Source organism: Centropristis striata, chromosome 14 (assembly GCF_030273125.1).
Source record: "Centropristis striata isolate RG_2023a ecotype Rhode Island chromosome 14, C.striata_1.0, whole genome shotgun sequence".
Taxonomy (NCBI): Eukaryota; Metazoa; Chordata; class Actinopteri; order Perciformes; family Serranidae; genus Centropristis; species Centropristis striata.
The window spans coordinates 17,549,203-17,570,533 of NC_081530.1; the positions used below are offsets into that span (position 1 = coordinate 17,549,203).

Sequence of the window (21,331 nt, forward strand, 5' to 3'; positions counted from 1 at the left end):
CTAATAAACAGCGAAAATGTATTTAAATGTTTTTATTATTATTATTATTATTTTTTGTACTTTTACAAGATAACCGCTGGCACTCGAGCGAGAGAGGTGGGCGGGTCAGCCGTTGGTCATCTGCGACAACGTCACATCCGGAATTTAGATTTATAAAACATGCGCACTGGCGTCACTGGAGAGTCTAAAACGGGGCGTAGCCACTCCAGTGCATTTATAGATCTAGTGTTTCCCCAACGCTTCAGCTCATATGACAGTTTTTTCTGAAAAGCAGCAACCCATTTGTTGTTTTGCCGGCAGAGATGAAGACACAAATAATATGAAGCGTATTATGTTCCGTCTTCTTTTACACCCAGGCTGCTTTAACCAAGTGTTTTTGGTTTAAAATCTTCACGAGGTAAGGCGTGTTTGACTGAACTGTCCATACAGGTCGTCGTTAAATCGTAATTCACAAGTTATAGCTCATTAACCAACAAGCTAACCTAGCAGGTTCAGGTTATACTTACTGTATAACTGGTTTATACTTAAACTTTCACTTAGCTATTTAAATGTTTGTTATATATTTGTATACGTCGGATACTTGGGACAAAACAGACACCAAGTTTAACAACAGCCCAATTTTGTGCCTTGGAGTGGTTTGACAGAAAATGGATCAGTTAAAATTTCAATAATTTCAGTAAAATTACAAAAAAATCTGCTAGTTAAATCTACTAGAGTCTCTGTCTTTCTATTTTTTTTTTTTTACATATCAGTATAGATTTTTATGCTGTTATCTTCACAAAATTATCAACATTAATTTGGCCTTTTCGAAACTTGCTATGGGCACTTTTTATTATCGTAATAATAATAAAAAAGTACTTACTGTCAGTTAACTGGTAAGTAACTGAGGCATTTCCAAATAATTTAAGATTTCCTTAAAATTATAATAATAGCCTAATCTCATGTTGCTGTTATTGGTATTTCTTGGCATTTCTCTTTTATTCATAGAAAAAGACATGTCGCCTTATAATTCCGCTCTTTTCATTAATTGTCAGTATACGTTACATTACTTTTTACATTTTCTATCTATATTTTAAATGACTGAATAATGGATATTTGTAATTTAAATACCGTGTTTTTTTATGCTGTGAGATGTTGGTTGAAAGAAAATTAAACACTTAAATAATAATATAATTTAAGTAAAATTTCAATATATCTGCTGGTTAAATCTGCTCTTGATATTTGTCATTTTATTTGTATTTTCACTAAATAACTACATTAAGTCTCAAGTAACTTGTTATGGGCACTTTTCATTATCCTATTTTAAAAAAGACCAATTGTGATGCATAATACTTATAGGTGGAAGCCCTTATGTACTTGTATGTGCTGATAAAGGGACTTACACATTGCTTTCACATTGCTTATTTAAAAACGAGCGTTCACTTTCGCTTTAGCGGGTTTAATTTAAAAAATAATAATAATTTAATAATAACTTAAGACTTAAAAACTTGTCACAATAACTGACCTTTTCATCCCCAGTTCATCCAAAACAAGGAGGCAGAAAAGAGCAGTTTAATGATACATAATACATTAATTGTTTCAGAGAGAAAGAAGTGTATTGGGCTTTTCTTCTGAGGATCTCATGATAGGCTCACACACATAGTTTCGCAGACACTCACTTGCAGACTTGAGTCACATGGTAAAGGCAAAAAGTATGTATGCATGCTTTGTCATGCATTAAGACCTGACACTTAGCACAACTATATAAGGGATGAAAAATGTGTTGGTGATCTTTTTGATATCTGGAAACAATTTGTTGTCACACTGATGTGAAAAATAATAATTACTGAATAATTTTATGTCAACATGCTTTAAAGGGAAGGTTTTAAAGGTTAAATCTGTGTAAAATACACACAAGCCAATCAATTAGCCAATAGACAGAAATGTATTGAGATTATAAGGAGGAAACGGCTACTGGTTTCACTGTAAACCACGGTAAAATTTCAGACAGTTAGTATTTAAATTATCATTAAAACTGTGTTTGATTACCACTCTTTGAAAAATTCACGGTAAATACCAGGATCAAAGTTAACAAAAGCCTCCCAGACAGGTTAGTTTGGGGTCAGTGAACACGGCAGAGGACGGTGACTGCACTGTGAGATTTTTTAGTCTTTTAAGAGGACTGAGTCCTAAGTGTCGTTGTTTTTTGGTTTTCATTAAAAAGCTTAGATTTGATGAAATTATTTCAGTGTGTGTATCAGGCCTTTATGAACCTTTTGAGCAACAGGGAAAGTACAATGATACAGATGAAGTCCACCTTAAAACATGGAAAAGAAGATTTAAAAAGAAAGTCAGCAATAGTTTTAGGAATACCTTAGACCAACAGAAGAGCCCTGATTAATGAATACACAGGTTCATGATTAGTTACAGTATTCGAAGTATATTCAGGAGCCAATGTTTTCACAACGATGGCCAGTGAATATCTTAAAATGAATTAAAGCAGATTTTAAACAGTATATTTTTAAGTGATGAATTGGGAAAAAATCCAAATACCAACATCAGCATCACCAGCTCATATCTAGTAGATAAACTCCAGACCAATTAAATGTACACTGCATGATGTCTTTCTGGACTCCACACTTTATTTGACACCATGTCACTGACTGGAAACACAGCAGACACATTTGTTAATGGAGAAAGTGAAGATTATTGAGCCACATTGTATACATACCCAGATTAAGCCGTCAGTTTTCTTCTCATGCAGCCAGTTTTTCCAGTTTGACCCCTCCTCGTAGACACTTACTGGAAATGTGTAAAGGAAAAGTTTCTGTAAATTAAATTCAGTCAAGTCAATTCTCAAAAACAAAGTCAACAAAAAAGTCACCTATTTACCAGCAGTGCTAAACATCAGGTTTAATCTTTTTTATTGTGAGGATTTGCTATTTTTTATTTTTACTTTGATATGATTGTAAATTATGTTTGAGTTTTGAAACAAAAAGAGACAAAATGTCCAGTTTGAAGACTTCATTTTTGGTCCTTTGTTTTTATTTTCCAACATTTTATAGACCAAATTAGTAATCCCTTGATTGAGAAAATAATCATCAGATTTATCGATAAGGAAAATTATAATTGTCATCAGCCTTAAAACTCTCTTATATAACAACTGGGCTGGTATGTGCTGACAAACACTTTTTTGTACAGAGCTTTTAAAGGTGTAAACATGATTACAATGCATTTGGATCAAAGTTTTGGGTAGTTGACACATTCTTCAGAAGATATATATGTTGACTTGAAACCTGAAACTTATTGGAATTGATCGGACAGGTGATTTATTGATGTGATACCTCGGACCAGCTGCTTCAGAGGATCTTTGTGCAATTCTTATCCTTTTACATACTGTGATAACAGTATACTGTGTCTGCTGCTGGCACGAGCAATTCTCAACCTCTTAGTGTTTTGAAACTCGGCTCAGCCTCCCAAAACCATCGTGTCAAAAATGCATCACGAGCAACAACAACTATTTTTCTCAGTTCCTGAAAAACAGTTTTTTGAAGCAGCAGCATCATATGTTGTCACTTTTTTGTCCAACACAGCTAAACAGTCGCGAATGTGAGAAGTGAAACTGAGAATAACTAAGAATGACTCAGCAATTATATCCTGCCCTAAAGCTATTACGTCAGTAGACAAATCCATTTATCATTTAATGTATGTTTAATTAACTTAATACTTCATTAAAGATTTTAATGTTTTTCTTCTGTAGGTCACCACTGCCATCAAGATTAATTTTAAGTTTTGCCCATAAAATGTCAGAAACCGGGCGTTCCCGGTGGCACACCTGGTAGAGCGCGTACCACAGAGGCCCAGTCCTCGTAAGTGGGTGGCCTGGGTTCGAATCCAGCTCGGAGCCCTTTACCGCATGTCTTCCCCTCTGTCTCCCCCTTTCGCTCTCAATATCTCTCTCTCTCAATAAAAGCTACAAAATGCCCCAAAAAATATCAAAAAAAAATAAAAAAAAAAAAATGTCAAAAACCAGAGACAAAAAAATTAGTTGTAACCAACATTAACCAACAGTCTAAAACTACAATAATTCAAAATTTATTTTTTTAAATCCTGACATTTAGGGGGCAGGAACCAGTAGGTATTTAGCATTTTTGCTTGTAAAATTATTATTATCAAAACAGTTGCCCAATAGGTTCTGTTTGCAAATTTAATTGATGATGAAAATAATTGTAACTATCTAAGTTTTGATAATTGTTAGTCTTTTGGTAATTTTCCCCCTTTCTTACTTAACTTTTACCGCCATAAAATCTCCATGAGGTAGACATCTTTTAAATTAAATTCCCATTTCCCTACAAAATGCTTGTTATATCAATGTATATTATATTATAATAAAATATGTAGGCATGGTCCATTATTTTAAAGATAGAGGAAGAACACAACCGGTCTCAAAAATCACAAGATATAAAAAAACACAAAATATTTAATATGTCTTTGTCATGGCTTTGTGATGTTCGACATAAAAATTAACTCTTACATGTTTTGGCATCAAGCCTTCATCGGGGAGTCAAAAAGAAAAATCAATTCAATTTAAGTCCAAGAACGCGTGACTACCTTAACACAACCAGTTGTTATGTTGTTGTTATTATGTGACCTTTTATTATTAATTATTCACAGATTCCAGTTCAGTAAAGCGACAAACTCACTCTGAGCTTCCTCCCTGCAGTGTTTCCAGTCCGAGCATCAGTAACTTTTGTAAGTTTCCTGTAAATGTGTTTGTGTATCGGTGTTATCAAGCTTTTATGTAAATCAGTTGATCTGCTGATGTGTTTGCTATTTGTCTTCTTATATTTACTCATCTGTGTCATTTGCTTATCTCACATCCTCCTTGTGTTTTCCTGTTTTCTAATTACTACCTTCGTCCTGCCAGCAGGTTTTGTGGACACCATGATTCAGTGACATCATTCCACCGATCCTAATATTTGTGTCATGCCGCGACCACATGGCCTCTCCATTAACTCAGCTCCTTCGGACAAGAGCGAGGACAGCGAGCCTCTCATCGAGAATGATGAAGGTATTTTTCACCACATTTTTTTATTTAGTTTTTTTACAGAATGTTTACAGTATCAGGATGTTTGTCACTATATCTATGCTGTCATATGCTAATAATAAAAGGAATGATAAGAACGTAAAATAAATGAACAATACTAGAAGTTATAGGATAATAATAACGATTATTTAAAATATCACTTTAAGAAAGGACATGGAAAAGAAATTAATCAGTAAAAAAATATAAAGTAATTAATACTTAATAATAATGATGTTAGTAATATTAAATATATATTATTATTATTATAAGAGAAAGAGCTTGTGAAATGTGTCCATTTTTGCTAAATAATTCAATAATACATAATAAATTGTTTTTATATTTAAGACTTTTTTTCAAAAATAATATTTCATTGATTAATTATTTGGGCTCCATGAAATCAGCAAATCTTCACAATGTCCCAGATCTCAAGGTGATATCATAACATGTCTTGTTTCATCTGAAAATATAAAATATTCAATTTACTATAACATCAACAAGGTAAAACAGCAAATTTTCAGACATGGATATTTTGCTTTGAAAAAATAAGGCTGAAACACTTTCGGTGCAGCTCTGTTTTTATTTAATTACATTTTTATATAATATAATCTCTGATGCAAACAAAAATATTCTCACTTCAAACATGACATTAAACATGATTTAATACTTTAAAAAATATTATCTGAGAAGTTCAAAATGCTGCAAATTAATAATCTTGAACATGCACAACAACAACAACTGCAGCAACAACAGCTTTACCACAGACTCCAACTTTAAAATGAATCCTGTTTTGTTGGTTTTTAACACAAACAAAATAGTGTAATATGCAAAAGATATCTTGATATGGAAAATAAAGTGTTTTCAGTAAACGCTGCTGCACAGCAACATGTGATTTACTTTGTTAAATTGCAGAGTTCACATCAGCGCCTCTCTGGTTACCGATTACCTGTTACATAAGATAATATAATGATGTAGCTGACCATCAGGTGACTGCAGTCAAACTGATGAGGCCACTGAAATAAAGACAAACAACCTGAAGCTTAACTGCCAATAAAGACTCGTAATCACAGGTCTGCTCTGTCCAGATTCATGTCATTTTAAAGTCATATTCTGCAGTCGAAAGCAACAGCTTAATGTTTGTTATTAATCATTTCTGTGGTTGTACGTTGTTCAAAATTAGCACTCTTTCTTTACTTCCAAAGTGCCTAGAGGAGGTCAGAATTTCAGCTACACTGTATATATATAAAACAACTTTATTGTCTGACCAAAGATACAGCTTGTGACTTCTGACCCTGATGAAAACCACAAGCTGGAAAGTGATGGTTTGACAATAAAGATGCTCTTCAAAGTTAGTGTTTGAAAGAGCAATAAAGTGGGTATTCCATCAGATGAACACTGTTTTCTCTCACTTAATTTGGTGTTAAACCTCAAGGAAACTTTACATTTTTCAATTAATGCAATTTCACATCATTTTGGAACATTATTACGAACATATCCGTGTGCAAAAATGTGAAAAATCTCGAAATATAATACATAAACAACACCCAAAGCTAAATAAGAATCCCAGGGACCAAATGCAATCATTACCTCAATCTGAGAAAGTAATTTAGTTAGTTTAGAAGCTCTCTATCTTGATTTTACATTGATTCTACTTAAGTGTTGCCCAGAATTGCTTGGCTGCTGTATCTAAGTCTTATCATGGCTGAATAATATATATATAGAGACACAAACTACTCATTTTATAATTTACGAAAATATTTTATTTGTGTGCAGAAATTTGGAAAAGCTCAAAAGATTATTAATAAACATCACCCAAAAACACAAAGTAACAGTAAAAGTGTTTTCCCTGGTTTCTGCATGAAGTCAGCATTTCATGAGTGTCTTTCAGATAGTTTTATGTGTTTTAAAATTATGTATTTAGCTTTAGTATTACTGTTTAAACAGTAGGATAACTTCCCCACAATGACTCATAGTGCTCACAGTCCAGAGTATATGTAAAAACCTTTGTATTTTTTTTTTTTAAACTTAAATTTTTATTGAAATTTTTCAGCTCCACATGTAAACATCAAAGTATACATATAAATCCATGTATTGCATCCTATGGGTGAAGCGGTTGAAAAAATCAGATACAACTGAAAAAAAGAACAACAAAAAAAAGAAAGTACAACAGTCATGGCTACTTGCGTCCATTATTAAATTACACTGTATACAGATATAAGAGGAAAGAATAAAAACCTTTGTATTTTGTTTGAACAGTCCCGCCTGTGTGCTGCTCGGCTCGCCTCAACCTGGCCTTCCTGATGTTCCTCGGGTTCACCGTCGTCTACGGCCTCCGTGTCAACCTCAGCGTGGCCATGGTAGCCATGGTGAATAACACCGACTCCAAACCAGCACAGAACCATTCCGTTATCTACGCCTGTCCGCTGCCGCCAGGGTCCGAAAACAGCAGTGACACTTTCCAACAACCTGATGGGGTAACGAAGAATCTTTTCAGCTTTCTTTTCCCTTCTATTGATTTTCAAACATGTTAGAACATGTGTTTAGTCTGGAAAAATACACTTTTGATAAGAAACGTACTTCAAGATAACATGCTGTCAGTTAGTTTATTTACGTAAACTATACAGGCTTTTTCCTAAATGTACACACTCATACAAAAATATCCCCTATCATCACTTATGACCCACTAGAAGTATTCAGCGGTGTCTGTATCTGCAGAAACTTTGTTCCACTTTGTTTCACCTTTTTTTTATTTGGGATGTTTCCAGACATCAAACTCCATGGGCCAAAAGTCATATCCTGATATATTTAGGATGAATATCAATATACAGTATATATCCCGATATTTTTGTCGCAAAGTAAGAGCAAATGTTCGTTTATTTAAGTGAACATAAATACTGTATAACAACAGGATTACCTTTTTTTTAATCAAGCCTCCATAAAGTGCACATTTAAATAAAAAATATCTTAAACAAAAATAAATTTGACTCTAGTTTCACTTAAACACACTCATAAAACCAAGTGCTCTCCAAAATCAAGCTTTAGAAATATTCTACATTAATATGATTTTCTTGTTTCATAGTTAATTTTTTTTTATCAACACCAGTCCTAATCATAAATATCAAATATTAAATTCATTTATTTTCTGAATTTTAATCCTGTTAGTGATTTTTATGTAAATTTGCACAAATTTGAACTATATCAATATATATGCAATATGGTCTAATTCCATATCACATTTAAAAATATATTGATTTTTTTTCATATCGATATATGGCCCAGGCGTAATCTAGCAAGACAAAAGGCCAGGCAGACAAAAGTCCAAAACAAGAATTTGAAAATTGTGTTGACAAAAGGTAAACTGCTGCATAATATGCCTTTAAATTGGGTTTGTCAAAAGGGAATCTGCATATCTGACTGAACAGCATTAAAAAAGGTAAATAAGAGAGACTAGAGAGGAGAAAAGTGCCAGTTTTTCAAGATAATGGCTGGAAAATTCCTATCTATTAATTTGGAAAACATACTTTGCCAGAGTTCAGATTACTATTATTATTTTTCCCTTTATAGCCTTTGTGTCTGCCATCTATAAATGTGGAACTCATTTACACATTTTACACAACCTCTGTCACCTTTACCAGGTGGTGAAACCTCATCTTAAATCAGATATGAACCCTCCTGTTATGTTGAGAGTTGAAAGAATGAAATGGTTAATTTCACATATTTTTTTAAATATATATTTTTTAAAACAACAACAGTGTGATGTGAAACTATTGTATCTTATATGTAGGTCTTTTCAATGTACATAAAAAAGTTTTAACATGCATTTTTTTAATGAAAAATGAAAAATTTTCCTCATTGAACCATGATCTGTGGGAAGTAAAGAACACCATTGCAATAAATATTGATTTAAATGGTTAGTAATAGAGTTAATCATGAAATATAAACCATGTATATTGGGATTCTTTTGGTTTCTTTTGTATAATTAAACATGCCCATGAACATTATTGCTGAACATAACAGGAGGGTTAACAGGAGCAGGAGGCCTGTCAACAGTGTCTGAATGCTTTTTACTGTAATCACTCCCTCTCTCCGTCCTCAGGTCCCCCAGTACCCGTGGGACTCTGAGACTCAGGGCTGGCTACTGGGAGCTTTCTTCTTCGGCTACCTGTGCACACAGATCCCGGGGGGCTACCTGTCGGGTCACTACGGGGGGACTATCTTCATGGGTCTGGGTGTGCTGGGCACCGCCGTCCTCACGCTGCTCACCCCTCTTGCGGCTCAGATGGGGTCCTACTGGCTGTTTGCACTGCGAGCGCTGGAGGGCTTCGGCGAGGTAAGAGTGTGTTGAGCAGGAGACGGGAGGCTGCTGCATTGTTGTGTGTGCAGTTTGGTTACAGTTAAGTTAGATTCAATTTAACGCCAATAATACCATAATAAAAGACGTTTATTTGTAGATAATTCTTGCAGGTATTTGCTTTTTGTAAAATTGACTGATGATAGACAGACTCTTTTTTTCTTTTTCAACATTTAAAAGTATTTCATTTCAAGTATTAAAAAAAAGTTGGTATACTTACAAATATCCAGTTTTATAATTATATTAGCCTATACATGTTACATGTATATAGAAAAATATTGAACATATGAATAAAGAAACAATATTAAAATTATTTAAAATAATAATAATAAATAACAATGTAAATTGCAATGGAATAATTTATTATTATTATTGTTATTGTTATTATTATTATTATTTCTATTATTATTATTATTATTATTATTATTATTAATACACAGACAGACACTAGGTGAAAGTCTATTTTATTACCTTAATAAAATATTCTTTACATTTTTTACTAACTTTAAAAGTTAATTTTATGAAAGCCTGAAAAACAGTGCAGAATTATTTTATTTTTTTCCTTCAGTGCTTTTATGCTTTTGCACTAGAGCTGCAACCAACAATATTTTCATTATTGATAAATTCTCGCTTGATAAATGCATTCATTTTTGGCCTATAAAACATTTAAAACACATTTTTTATATAATTCCAGCTCTGTTTTACATCTCTATTAATACAGAGGAAACACATGAAACCTTGGATTGTTAAACATCTAAATTGTCTATTAACAAAAACCTGTTTCTGCTCACTTCTCTTTCTCACTCTCTCTCCATCTCTCCGTGTTTCTTCAGGGCGTAACGTTCCCCGCCATGATGTCCATGTGGGCTCGGTGGGCTCCTCCTCTGGAGCGATCCCGTCTGATGACCCTGTCGGGGTCTGGGGGCAACTTTGGAGCCTTCGTGTCTCTGCCGCTCACCGGCTTCATCTGCCAAACCTTAGGCTGGCCCGCCGTCTTCTACTTCTGTGGTGAGCGTCACAAAATCATGTTTACATCTGGACAGTCTCTTCTTACAGTAGATGCTGCAAATTAATAAAAATGTAATCACGCAGAACATAAATTCTCTATCTGGGAAATGGGAAAAACATGACTGAAATAATGCCTTTTTTTCATCATCATCATGACACTGATAATATGACTTTTCCTCAGATTTAACTTTCAAAATAATGATCCATCTATGCAGTTTGATCTTGTTATGTCACCAGATTTTCCTTTAATTATTCACCACTCTATAATAAAATGTGTTCTCTGTCTGTCTCTCAGGGGGTGCTGGTTGCCTCTGGGCAGTCTTTTGGTTTATTTTTGTATACGATGACCCTCGCACCCATCGCCGAATCAGCAAAGAGGAGAGAGATTACATCATAAAGTCCATCGGGTCTCAGGTGAAACATTAACTAACATTTTATTCTCTGTGACGCACAGCTCACATTTCTCAATCTTGCTCTCCTCAGGGTTTTTTTTCTGGTCAAAAAAAGGAAGCAGTTGTAATTAGACATATATATATATATATACATAGGTATAGGTTAAAAAAAGTTTAAACTAGAGGAGCGAGGAGAATGAGACGCTCTGCTTTATTTATGCTTGTCTTTTATGTATTTACCATAGATTTGTTTGATATTTTATCAAAAAAATAGAGTCCACTTGTACAGTTAGTGTGGAAGCTGCCAATGATTTGCTCTCTACAGTTATTTTGTCTTTTAGCCTCACTGGACTTATAACAACTCTTCATTCCAGCTGCATATCAGAAGGGGAGTTTCGGATGAAGTGAAACTTAGTTTCCCCTCACACCTCGGCTCTATGTTGAAGGGTTTTTCCCTTCACAGTGTGACGTTCTGTAGCTCCCTTTAAAACTTCCTGTTTCCCTTACTGTTCTCTATTTTGTCTTACTTTCTCTTCCCCTCAGCTGTCCTTTTGTTGTTAGCTCTCCTAATATAGACAAGTCAATAAGCCTTTGCACTAAAACAGCTTTTCTTTCTTAAAGTAAGTGAAAGCTTCCCTGTCAAGGTTCTCCCCAACATTTGAAAACCTGTTTGAAAATACTAAAATCAGTAATAACTAAGCATTAATTATATATTTATACTAATTATATTACTATCTATTTACATCCGGCCACATTAGGTCTGTATTTTTTCTATATTATGTATGCCATATACCACTTATACTATACTGTGTATATCTCTGCATATATTAAAATATATTAATTAATTGATGTTCATACTACTACATGCAACAAGTTATTTAATCTATTTGACCTGCTAAAATATATTTTTTCAGATGTGCAATATCTGTATCTGCAAAGTACTTTCAGGAAAACAAACAAACACAAAAATATATATTAATAATAAATACCAAAAAGCAGAAATGTATAGAATGTTTATAGAATATATGTATATGTCTTATTTTGTATATTCTTTATTCTGTCTTCTGTATCTATGTGTTTATATATCTTATCTTATCTTATCTTATCTTATCTTATCTTATCTTATCTTATCTTATCTTATCTTATCTTATCTTATCTTATCTTATCTTATCTTATCTTATCTTATCTTATCTTATCTTATCTTATCTTATCTTAATTATGGTATAGTTATATGTGGTGATTTCTAAAGACATGACTGTCATTTACCTGCAGGGTACAGGTCATGGCTGGTCCGTGCCCCTGCTGCCCATGCTGCTGTCGGCCCCGCTGTGGGCCATCATCGTCACCCAGATGTGTTCAAACTGGTCCTACTACACCCTGCTCACCTCCCTGCCCACCTACATGAACAACATCATGCACTTTGACCTCAAATCGGTGAGGTTTCCATTTTTTATTGTTCCTCTGTTTCCTGTCAAAAACAATGTTGTTAAATAGCACTTAATCTTTATCTTAAGGTTTTTCCAAATGTGTCAGGTTCATGTTCAATTTCACTTTATTTACTGGAGGTTGTGTGTAAAATGAAATGTTCCTAATTGGGCTTGCTTACCTGAAAATGTTCCAAAAGTAAACATACGTTAAAGTGTTTTAACGTGTTAATCTGCTTCGACTGCTTCAAGTCGTTCCTCTTTCGTTAAGTAAGCAGTATTTTTGCTTTTTTTTTTTCGGAGGCCATAGCGGGGTCACTTTTATGAATATACTGGAGATACTGGTATCATAAGAAACTAGAAAACTAAGGAATCTTTATGCACCAGGACATCGTACGCTGCAACGTTAGGCTTTTTTATGTTTTATCCCAAAACAATCAGAGCAGTGAAGCTTAAAGTTTTTTAAAGTTTGATAAAATGCTGCAGTTGTTGTCGTCCATACATGTTTGATATCAGTTGAGTTCAGTTTGACTGAATACTTTGTTGGTCAATCTGTGGGTTTAACTCTCATTGTGGAGGAATAAAAAGACTGAAGTGAGATTCTCTTATTTGACAAAACAATTCTTGATTGAATTTAAGTTTGTGGACACAAAATGCAGTGAAACAGTTTAATCACAATAATATTGTATTGTGAGTATTGGAATAAAATCATATCGTGGGGCCTCTGATGATTCCCACCTCTAGTAATAACAGCCTTTTTTTCTTTTTAACATATAAATTATTGAGCTTCAGAGGTTCTTGTAGGCCGAGAGTGGCACCTTCTAAGCAACAAATGCAATAAGCATGTTAAAACATTTCTTTAAACTTTAAGGTAGAAATGATTTTGGTGTTATTTAAAGTGCATACCACCCAGAAAGTCTTATGATATTACATGTAAAGGTACACTCACATAAACACAGGGTAATACTAATGTTGATATGAATAAAGTTGAGGTTATTCATTTAAAAATACAAATCATACATGCAGATATACTTATCAATGAGGTGAAACAAACATCTCTTAGAGCTGGACAAAGAGTTGGAACCTGTAAACATTAAGGCCTTTGCAGAAGAGGACGACAGCTCTGATGAAATCTCTCTGTGTCTCTGTCCAGAATGGTTTCCTCTCCGCTCTGCCGTACCTTGGTGCCTGGTTGTGCTCGACGCTGTCGGGGGTCGTAGCGGACAGTCTGATCGAGAGGAAGGTGTTCAGCGTCACCACTGTACGCAAGCTCTTCACACTCTCAGGTAAGAGACAAGAAACTCTCAGATCCTCTTCGTTTATGTGTCTTTCTGTGCTGCCTGATTGCTTCTGTGTCTGTTTGACTGTAACAGAACATTGGATTAAGGTGCATAGGACTCTACAGGCAATAACATGTTTTTTTTTCATGCACTGATCAATTTTGAGGTTTTGGGCTATTCTTCTCCCCCAATATGTCTTAGACTTGTCTTCTGTCTCAGAATAGTGGAAAGAAAACATCAAAAACAAACATTTAGGTTTATATTTTACTATTTGATCTATTTTGTTCCTAAAGACATTGATTTTTTTATGGCTTCTGACAATATGTTCTGATTGATGTATTGATAAAACTAGATATCCCAATTTAACTTCTGTGAAAATAAAAAATGAATCTAATATATCAACAAAATAAAATAATAACTTTGAAATTTGCTTTGTCCAATGCTCAGATTTATGTCCTGGAGACATCTGCAAATAAAAGAAATATATTAACAACATTAAGAATTATATGAAGGTTGAATGAAATGAATTAAGGAGAAAAACGATATATTACACACCAATAGCAATATTGAAATTTCCCTCATCATGACTCAGGTTTTGAATGGAGTATGGCTGCCCTCATCTGATTTGGATTCAGTATTGAAAGCTAAAACAAATTAAAAGATGTTCAAAGGCACAATGTTTTATGTTGAACTCATTGTTATAACTAACTATTAAAAGACATGAAGAGAACCAGTGACTGTATTATTTTTGCTTATCAATCACACAAAAATAAATCTATTCATAATAACAATTAGAAAAAACACCATTTAAGTTATTTTAATTTATCTTGAATAGATCTAACTTAATTGCAAAATTTGAGGCCTCTTTACACAACTGTATTTTATTTTTAAATTATCATTATTGATCTATTAACTTAATTTTCACTAATCAGAAGGTTTTATTGCCTTTTATTATTTATTATTTTTAGAACAGTATTGGTAAATCTCTTTGTTTTGTTCTTTGTAACTAAGGGTTGCTACTCATTGATCATTGATCTCTTCGGTATAAATAAAGGTTGAATGAATAAACATCCTTCCCTACTTTCCCGTCTCCCTGCAGGTCTGCTGCCAGCTGCAGCTCTCCTCGTGGCTGTGAGCTACGCCGGCTGCAGCCACATCCTCACCATCACCTGCCTCACCCTCTCCTCCACCATCGGAGGAATCACCGCCTCCGGAGTCTTCATCAACCAAATAGACATCGCTCCACGGTGGGTGTTACCCTCCGCACTCCTTCCTCTCAGTCATTTATTAGGATTAGGGCTTCATGTGACAATTTAAAATTCACAGAACATCCAAAGTGCTGTCTTCAGAATTGTAGACATAAAAAATATTATTTTACAAAGATATGAAACAGGGAAAAACTGCAAATCGATGTTACAAGCTTAATTTATTTTCATCTTACATTACAATGAAATATATGTTGTAGCTTCTTTAGTCCACAAACACATAGAACATTTATACAAATATTTAATTAAAAATTAAAAATACAACAATATAAACACAGGGTTCTTACGGGTGCTTGAAATCCTTGAAAATGCTTGAATTTAAATGTTGTATTTTCAAGGTTTGAAAAGTGCTTGGATTTTGGATAAAGTGCTTGTAAGTGCTTGAAATTCTTACTGTATTTATCTTGCAATCCGACTATATCCTTCTATAGACTATAGATAATCACATGTTCAATGTAAAAAATAACGAGTAGCCTATCTGAAATGAAGACCGTTCCTCCTAAAAGTGTAATACCATCGCTGTCTGTATGGTTGAGTGAAATTACCCCTTTTAGCGTGTAAGCGCTCTTCTAAAACATGCAACTTACAACCATAGACTGTATAAAATGCTTACAACCTGTGTAAGGTCCTGGAAAAGCTTGAAAATGGACCTTGAAAGACCTTGAAAAGTGCTTGAATTTGACCTCTCAAAAAGTATATGAACCTTGTAAACAGAAGAGCTGGATATCGTTTAAGAAATTATGATACCGGTTCCAATAACAGTACCCTTATACAGAGTACTTCATTCATATATTCACTTAATTATTTTTTTGTAAAACACCACTCCCCCAATCTTAATTATTTTTCACAAATACATTGCACACTGAACTCCACAGTATTTTTTCTAGACCTGGAGAAAAAAACAACTAAATGCAGGTATTTGGTTTGACTGGAGAATTTTACAACTTATACTACATGGTGCTGGGTCATTTCTGTACCGATTCTGAGCCCTAATAGACATCACTTGTATTCAAATCCTTATATAAATACAGTATACATAATATAGTAAAGAGACTCAACTAATGATTTCAGTTCTGACTGAGACATGAATAATAATATTATGATGATAGGAATAGGCTTTTTAGCAGAATCGGATAACAGATAAATGTTTTTACAGTATGTGTGAAGCCCTGAATTAAATGTAATAACTGTAGGATGACTTCATAAACAGTAGTACATTTTTTACTACTTGCTCGTTCACTGTCTTTGTATTTTTTGTCTGTTTGTCCTGTAGGTACGCAGGATTCCTTCTGGGAATCACCAACACATTCGGGACCATTCCTGGAATCGTGGCACCCATCGCTACAGGATACTTCACTGAAGACGTAAGTCTGTCATAATGTTGGGGCAAATTAGGTCTTAACCTTATTTGGGCAGTAAGACTTCCTGTGTTTTGTTACCAAGATATCCGGATGAGAGTGCAGTTCCTTTTTTAAAAATATTCATACTTTTAATTATTATAACCTTCACAAATATCATTTTACAAGCTTTTTAACACATATCAAGATTTTACCGGACTTTACTCTGACTTTACTTCTGCCTTTAGTCTAGTCATTACAGTGATTGTTCATTGCATATCAGGTTACAGCTCTTACTTGTAACACACACACACATCTAGCTCAACACAAGTCAAGACTGATCTTTATTGCTTTTTATTTTATTAACAACACACTCTATTGGATTAAATGCATACATTGTTTTTTATATTTTCTCACATTGTATCTTTGGTTCGATCACTATATAGTGAGGAAACTAAATATTCTATCTCATGCTCTCTCCACCCAGACTTGTACATCAAATCAGTTTTTCTGTTTCAAAACCCTGATATTCAGACACACATGGAGTTTTCAACTCATTTGAGAAAACAAAATTATGATTTAGAAATCCACATATTGAGTTGACAATTGAATTGAATAAACCATAATGGATAAATAATTTCAAAAGTAATAAATAATAAATTCGTATTGGATGTATGAGTAAATAATTCTTAAATTCTTAAAAATGAATGAATGAATAGTTGAAATAGTAAGCCAAATGAAACAGTACAATTAGTTAAAGGAAGTATTAGTCATTGAGTTTGGTCTGTATTGACATTTTTACAAAAAGAATGCACATAAAAATAAATCAAGGCATTAAAATGTCAATGTTCAGCTGTCAGATAAATGCAGTTATAGCTAGAAATAGTAAATAGTTGAAATTATAAGCCAAAAACAATATATTAATAGTTCAAATCGATTACTGAAAGTGACAAGAAAATAATGGTTAAAATTGGAAAATTGTTTAACGTTAGCAACAGGCAGTGGATAAATTAAATAAAAAATGTTTTGGCTTGGATGATAAATTAGTTAGCCCTATTAAACAGTACAGTAATAGTTAGCTAAAGCTAGTATTAGTATTAATAATTTATCATGGTCCTTATTAATAATTTTACAAAAAGAATACAAATAAAATAAATAAATAATAATAAGGAATACTCTAAAAGGAAAACCAGAAAATATATAAAATGTAAACAGTCAAAAAGGGTAGCTATTGTTACAGCTAAAATAAATGGGTAAATAGTTTCAATGATTTGCTAAAAAACAATGTATAAATAGGCAAATAGATAAATAAAGAAGTGAAACAGTTGAAAAAAGCTAAGTAATGGTTGAAATTGTTTAATTGTTGAAAAAGTTTGCCACAGGTCTTGATTAATTATTGAAATAGTAAGATGAAACCATTTTTTTTTAAATCCTACCTAAATGAAAGTGAAAATAATTAGCCAAACAAATAGAAAGCTAAAAATAACACATTAATCTAGCTGGCTTCAGTCACTAGTAGTATGGATGTAAACTTGACCAAAAAACAACATCATCTCTGACAATTCAGGTATATTAAAAACAAACCACTCCTATATAGTTAGCAGTAATAGTGTTAAATAACATGCTAATGAATACTCTTCTTCTGTGGTTGTCAGCACACTCTGGCCGGCTGGAGGAAAGTGTTCTGGGTGGCGGCTGGGATCAACGTCGGCGGCGCTCTCATCTACGCCATGTTGGGCAGCGGAAAGATCCAGCCGTGGGCCAACACGGAGGAGGAGAGAGATGAGGCAGAGAGGGACCGGAGCAGGTCCATCACCACATAAAACATAAACATACACACCAATTCATCCAAACAAACAAGTAAAGACAGCTGGGTATATTTTTACCCATACAGGAAGCTCTAAATTCTAGAATATATGCAGTATTTACACTTATAATATCAAGAGTATGAGATTTACCTCCAATATCATCAGCCAGCGTAGCATCACATTCATATCAGTGGACCAGGACAATTTGATCAAGAATAATTTTAATGTTTTTATGAATAATATTTAAAAGTTTATACTCAGGTGAATTTTTGAACCAATTTGTATAGTATGTCAGCAGAGACATGAAGGACTACAGAACAGTGTTACACATTGTAATCTAATTTTTACGCACATTTTTAAAGTAGGATTTTAAATGAAGGAAAAAAAATCCTCTGCTGGACGTTTACTGCCACTACTCTTTGTCTTTTTACTGTTCTGCAGAAGGTCACAGGAGCATCATTTAAAGGAATAGTTGGGATTTTTATTTTAAAATTAGGTTGTATGAGGTATTATCCACAGTCAGTGTGTTACTTGCAGTGGATGGTGGTCGGCACGCCCCCAGTTTAAAGGAAAGAACAGCACTGAAGCTAAACAATGTACTGCTGTGGACGGGTGCAGCAGATAATGTAAATAATAATACAATAATAACTTTATTTATATAGCACCTTTTAAAAACAGCAGTTTACAAAGTGCTCTGACAGAGAGCAGTTAATTACAAAGACAATGATGCCATGAGGCTAAAAACAATTCTTACATTAAAAGACAGAGCAGCAACAATCACAAGACATTCTCAGATACACAGAAAACAAAAGTAAAAGGAAGAAAAAACAAAATGAGGAAAAAGTAAAAGAGAAGTAGTAAAATGGAAAGCATTACATAAAAGTAATAAAAAGACTGTAAAAGTGAGTTTTAAGAAGTGAAGAAGTTACTGACTCTGCGTGCCTTATCTCCAGATAAATATGTGCTAGCCACCTAAAAAAAACCTAATAATTTAAGTGTACACTATATTTAGATTATTTTACTGCTTTATCTTGCTGTCAGACAGCCCTGTTTAAGTGTACTCAAAACCTCTTCTCAAAGCCACCAGACTCCATTGAGAAAAACAGTAATACTACATAGAAACACACAGAAGTTGCTGTTCTATCGCTGCCTCGATTGGTTTGTGTGTTTGTGTAATTGTGGAAGTTTGGTGAACCCGAACTAACCCTTTAAAACTCTACAGTCACACAATAACACAAATTAACTGATTGAGGCAGAGATAGATCAGCAACTCCAACAATGTAAAGCTGTGTAAATATTCTAAATATATTATACACCTAAACAAATGTTGATTTTTTTTGGGGGGGGGGGCTGGCTAAAATACATTTAGCAGCAGTACATTTCTTAGCTTCTGTCTCAGAACTCCTGTCTGCTTCTCCAATCTGGCAGCCTGTCGACCGTACCTCATACAACCACACTCAAAAAGATCCAAACGATCCCTTTAAGCTACAACTCTTTCTATTAGACCAATATTTACATTATAACCAACAATATTTACATTAAATATTACATAGGCGATACAACATATCATGTTGGACCATAAGAAATTAATCTGTGTGAATTTTTTTGTATATTTTAAAGTTTTTCTTGAACTGTGAACAACATTGGGACCGATTGTTTTATGAACGTGGTTATTGAAGTGTTAATAACCACTTTAACTGAAGCTGCTTTGTTTACAATTCTCTGACCACTTCTGGACTGTCCATCAGGACCAGAATAAGCACTTTTCTCATACAAAAACACACAAAAGGCCTTATTTTTCACAGTGACAATATTTTACAAAGTAATCTTTCTGGGAGATGTTTTTCTCTTTCTTTTTAGTTTCATGCAGAAAACCAAAGCACCTTCTACTGCCAGGATATTCATATTTTTTGAGTAAAAGTGCCATAAACGTTTATGAATTATGTGGATTTGCAGTGTTTTTAAAAACGTTTTCTGTTTCTTAAACTATAATAATAATTCTCTTTATAGCAAATCTTTTTCTTTGACTCTTGCTGTATGTCAAACTGCACTGTGATTGTAAGATATGATGTTTTTTTTAAACGGATGCAATAATTTATGTGCTTTTGAAAATTTGTAAGTTTGTACAAATGTGTTTAATATGTTATACTTTGTATTTAATTGTGAAAAAATCAAGTTTGTTTGTTACTGCAAAAGAAAACTAAAATGTGTGGCATCTGAGTGGAGTCTTTCTCTGTACGTTTATGTGAATCAACATTGTGTTTCCAAGTGTCTGTAGAGGTTTTAAATCTCTTTGAGTAAATACACAGATTGTGAGGATTTTTTCATCACCCACAAATTACATTTTTATTATCACAGCACCTGAATTTACTGACTTTAAATACAATCAGCAATAAATCAAAGCACTTCAGGCTGCTTAGTGACACTCAGTTCTCCTCTGCAGCCACTAGATGGGGCAAGAAACTAAATATAGGTAGTGATCTCTGGGCTGACTGAATAAAAAAATTAAGATTTAAAATTATAATCCTTCATCAAAGCGGAATATTATACTCCTGCATGTGAAGTCCATAAAGTTAGGGTGCAGTGTTTAATGTCCTACCAGTGGTGGAAAAAGTATTAAGATCTTTTACTTAAGTAAAACTAGCAATTCTATCATTTTGTGACAAGGAAACCCCTTTAGTCTGAAACAATTAGTCGTATTATACTATAAGATTATTATTATTAGGTATTATTTTTGTATTTTGTATACCCAGAACACCCCCCCCCCCCCCCCCCCCACACACACACACACACACAAACAAAAACACTTGAATACAAATTTATTTGAGATAAATAAGTATCATTTCGAGTTACTTATGTATTTCCATTTTTTTCTGCTTTGCTCATACTTGTAGTCCACTACATTGTGGTGGCCAGTATTGTACTATTAACTCTACTAAGTGTATCTGATAACTTTTTACTAGTTGTATACCAGTTACTTTGTAGATGGTTATTATTATTACAATATAATCCACTAATTATAATGTATTATTATGGATTAAGCTACAAACCGTAGCTGAAATTGGCTCCACCTATACCAGCTGCAATATTGAAAGGATGAACACATAAATGCATAAATAATTATAATACAAGTATATACATTCTGAAATTGGTCATTCTGCATAATAGGTATGCTTATTTTCAGTACTTTAAGTATGTTTTGATGTTTATACCATATAGTCTATGGTTTATACGCATATATTTTTAGTTTTGAAAGTCTCTGAATGACTTTTACTTATAATAAAGTATTTCTACACTGTAGTACTGCTACTTTTACTGCAGTCAAAGCTGTGACTTCAGCCCTCATATGTCACTCAGTTTGCTAACAGGGTGTAACAGTTGTTTCAGGATGCTGTTGAAGCTTG

At 33.7% G+C, this 21,331-nt stretch overlaps 1 protein-coding gene across 4 annotated transcripts; it reads left to right on the top strand.

Annotated features, from left to right (window-relative positions):
* The first annotated feature begins 94 nt into the window (after positions 1 to 94).
* si:ch1073-513e17.1 (sialin) lies at positions 95 to 20,147 on the top strand. 4 transcript variants are annotated; one of them, XM_059349327.1, is made up of 12 exons: positions 95 to 397; positions 4,654 to 4,731; positions 4,907 to 5,050; positions 7,319 to 7,536; positions 9,159 to 9,392; positions 10,247 to 10,421; positions 10,717 to 10,835; positions 12,086 to 12,247; positions 13,391 to 13,523; positions 14,617 to 14,764; positions 16,056 to 16,146; positions 17,775 to 20,147. In XM_059349327.1, the coding sequence occupies exons 3-12, from the start codon at positions 4,966 to 4,968 to the stop codon at positions 17,940 to 17,942; spliced, it is 1,533 nt and encodes a 510-aa protein (XP_059205310.1). In that variant the 5' UTR covers positions 95 to 397; positions 4,654 to 4,731; positions 4,907 to 4,965; the 3' UTR covers positions 17,943 to 20,147. The 4 variants fall into 4 exon arrangements, with proteins under 4 accessions (XP_059205310.1, XP_059205309.1, XP_059205312.1 ...); XM_059349326.1 differs by having other exon boundaries at positions 4,910 to 5,050; XM_059349329.1 differs by having other exon boundaries at positions 4,703 to 4,731.
* Positions 20,148 to 21,331: the final 1,184 nt, after the last annotated feature.

What these genes read in the sequence shown, in the direction of transcription:
- si:ch1073-513e17.1 (XM_059349327.1), top strand. Translation starts at nt 4,966, where the DNA reads ATGCCGCGACCACATGGCCTCTCCATTAACTCAGCTCCTTCGGACAAG. An exon ending in CGCTGGAGGGCTTCGGCGAG is followed by an intron (nt 9,393 to 10,246) that starts GTAAGAGTGTGT and finishes GTGTTTCTTCAG; the next exon opens with GGCGTAACGTTCCCCGCCAT. An exon ending in CAAATAGACATCGCTCCACG is followed by an intron (nt 14,765 to 16,055) that starts GTGGGTGTTACC and finishes TTTGTCCTGTAG; the next exon opens with GTACGCAGGATTCCTTCTGG.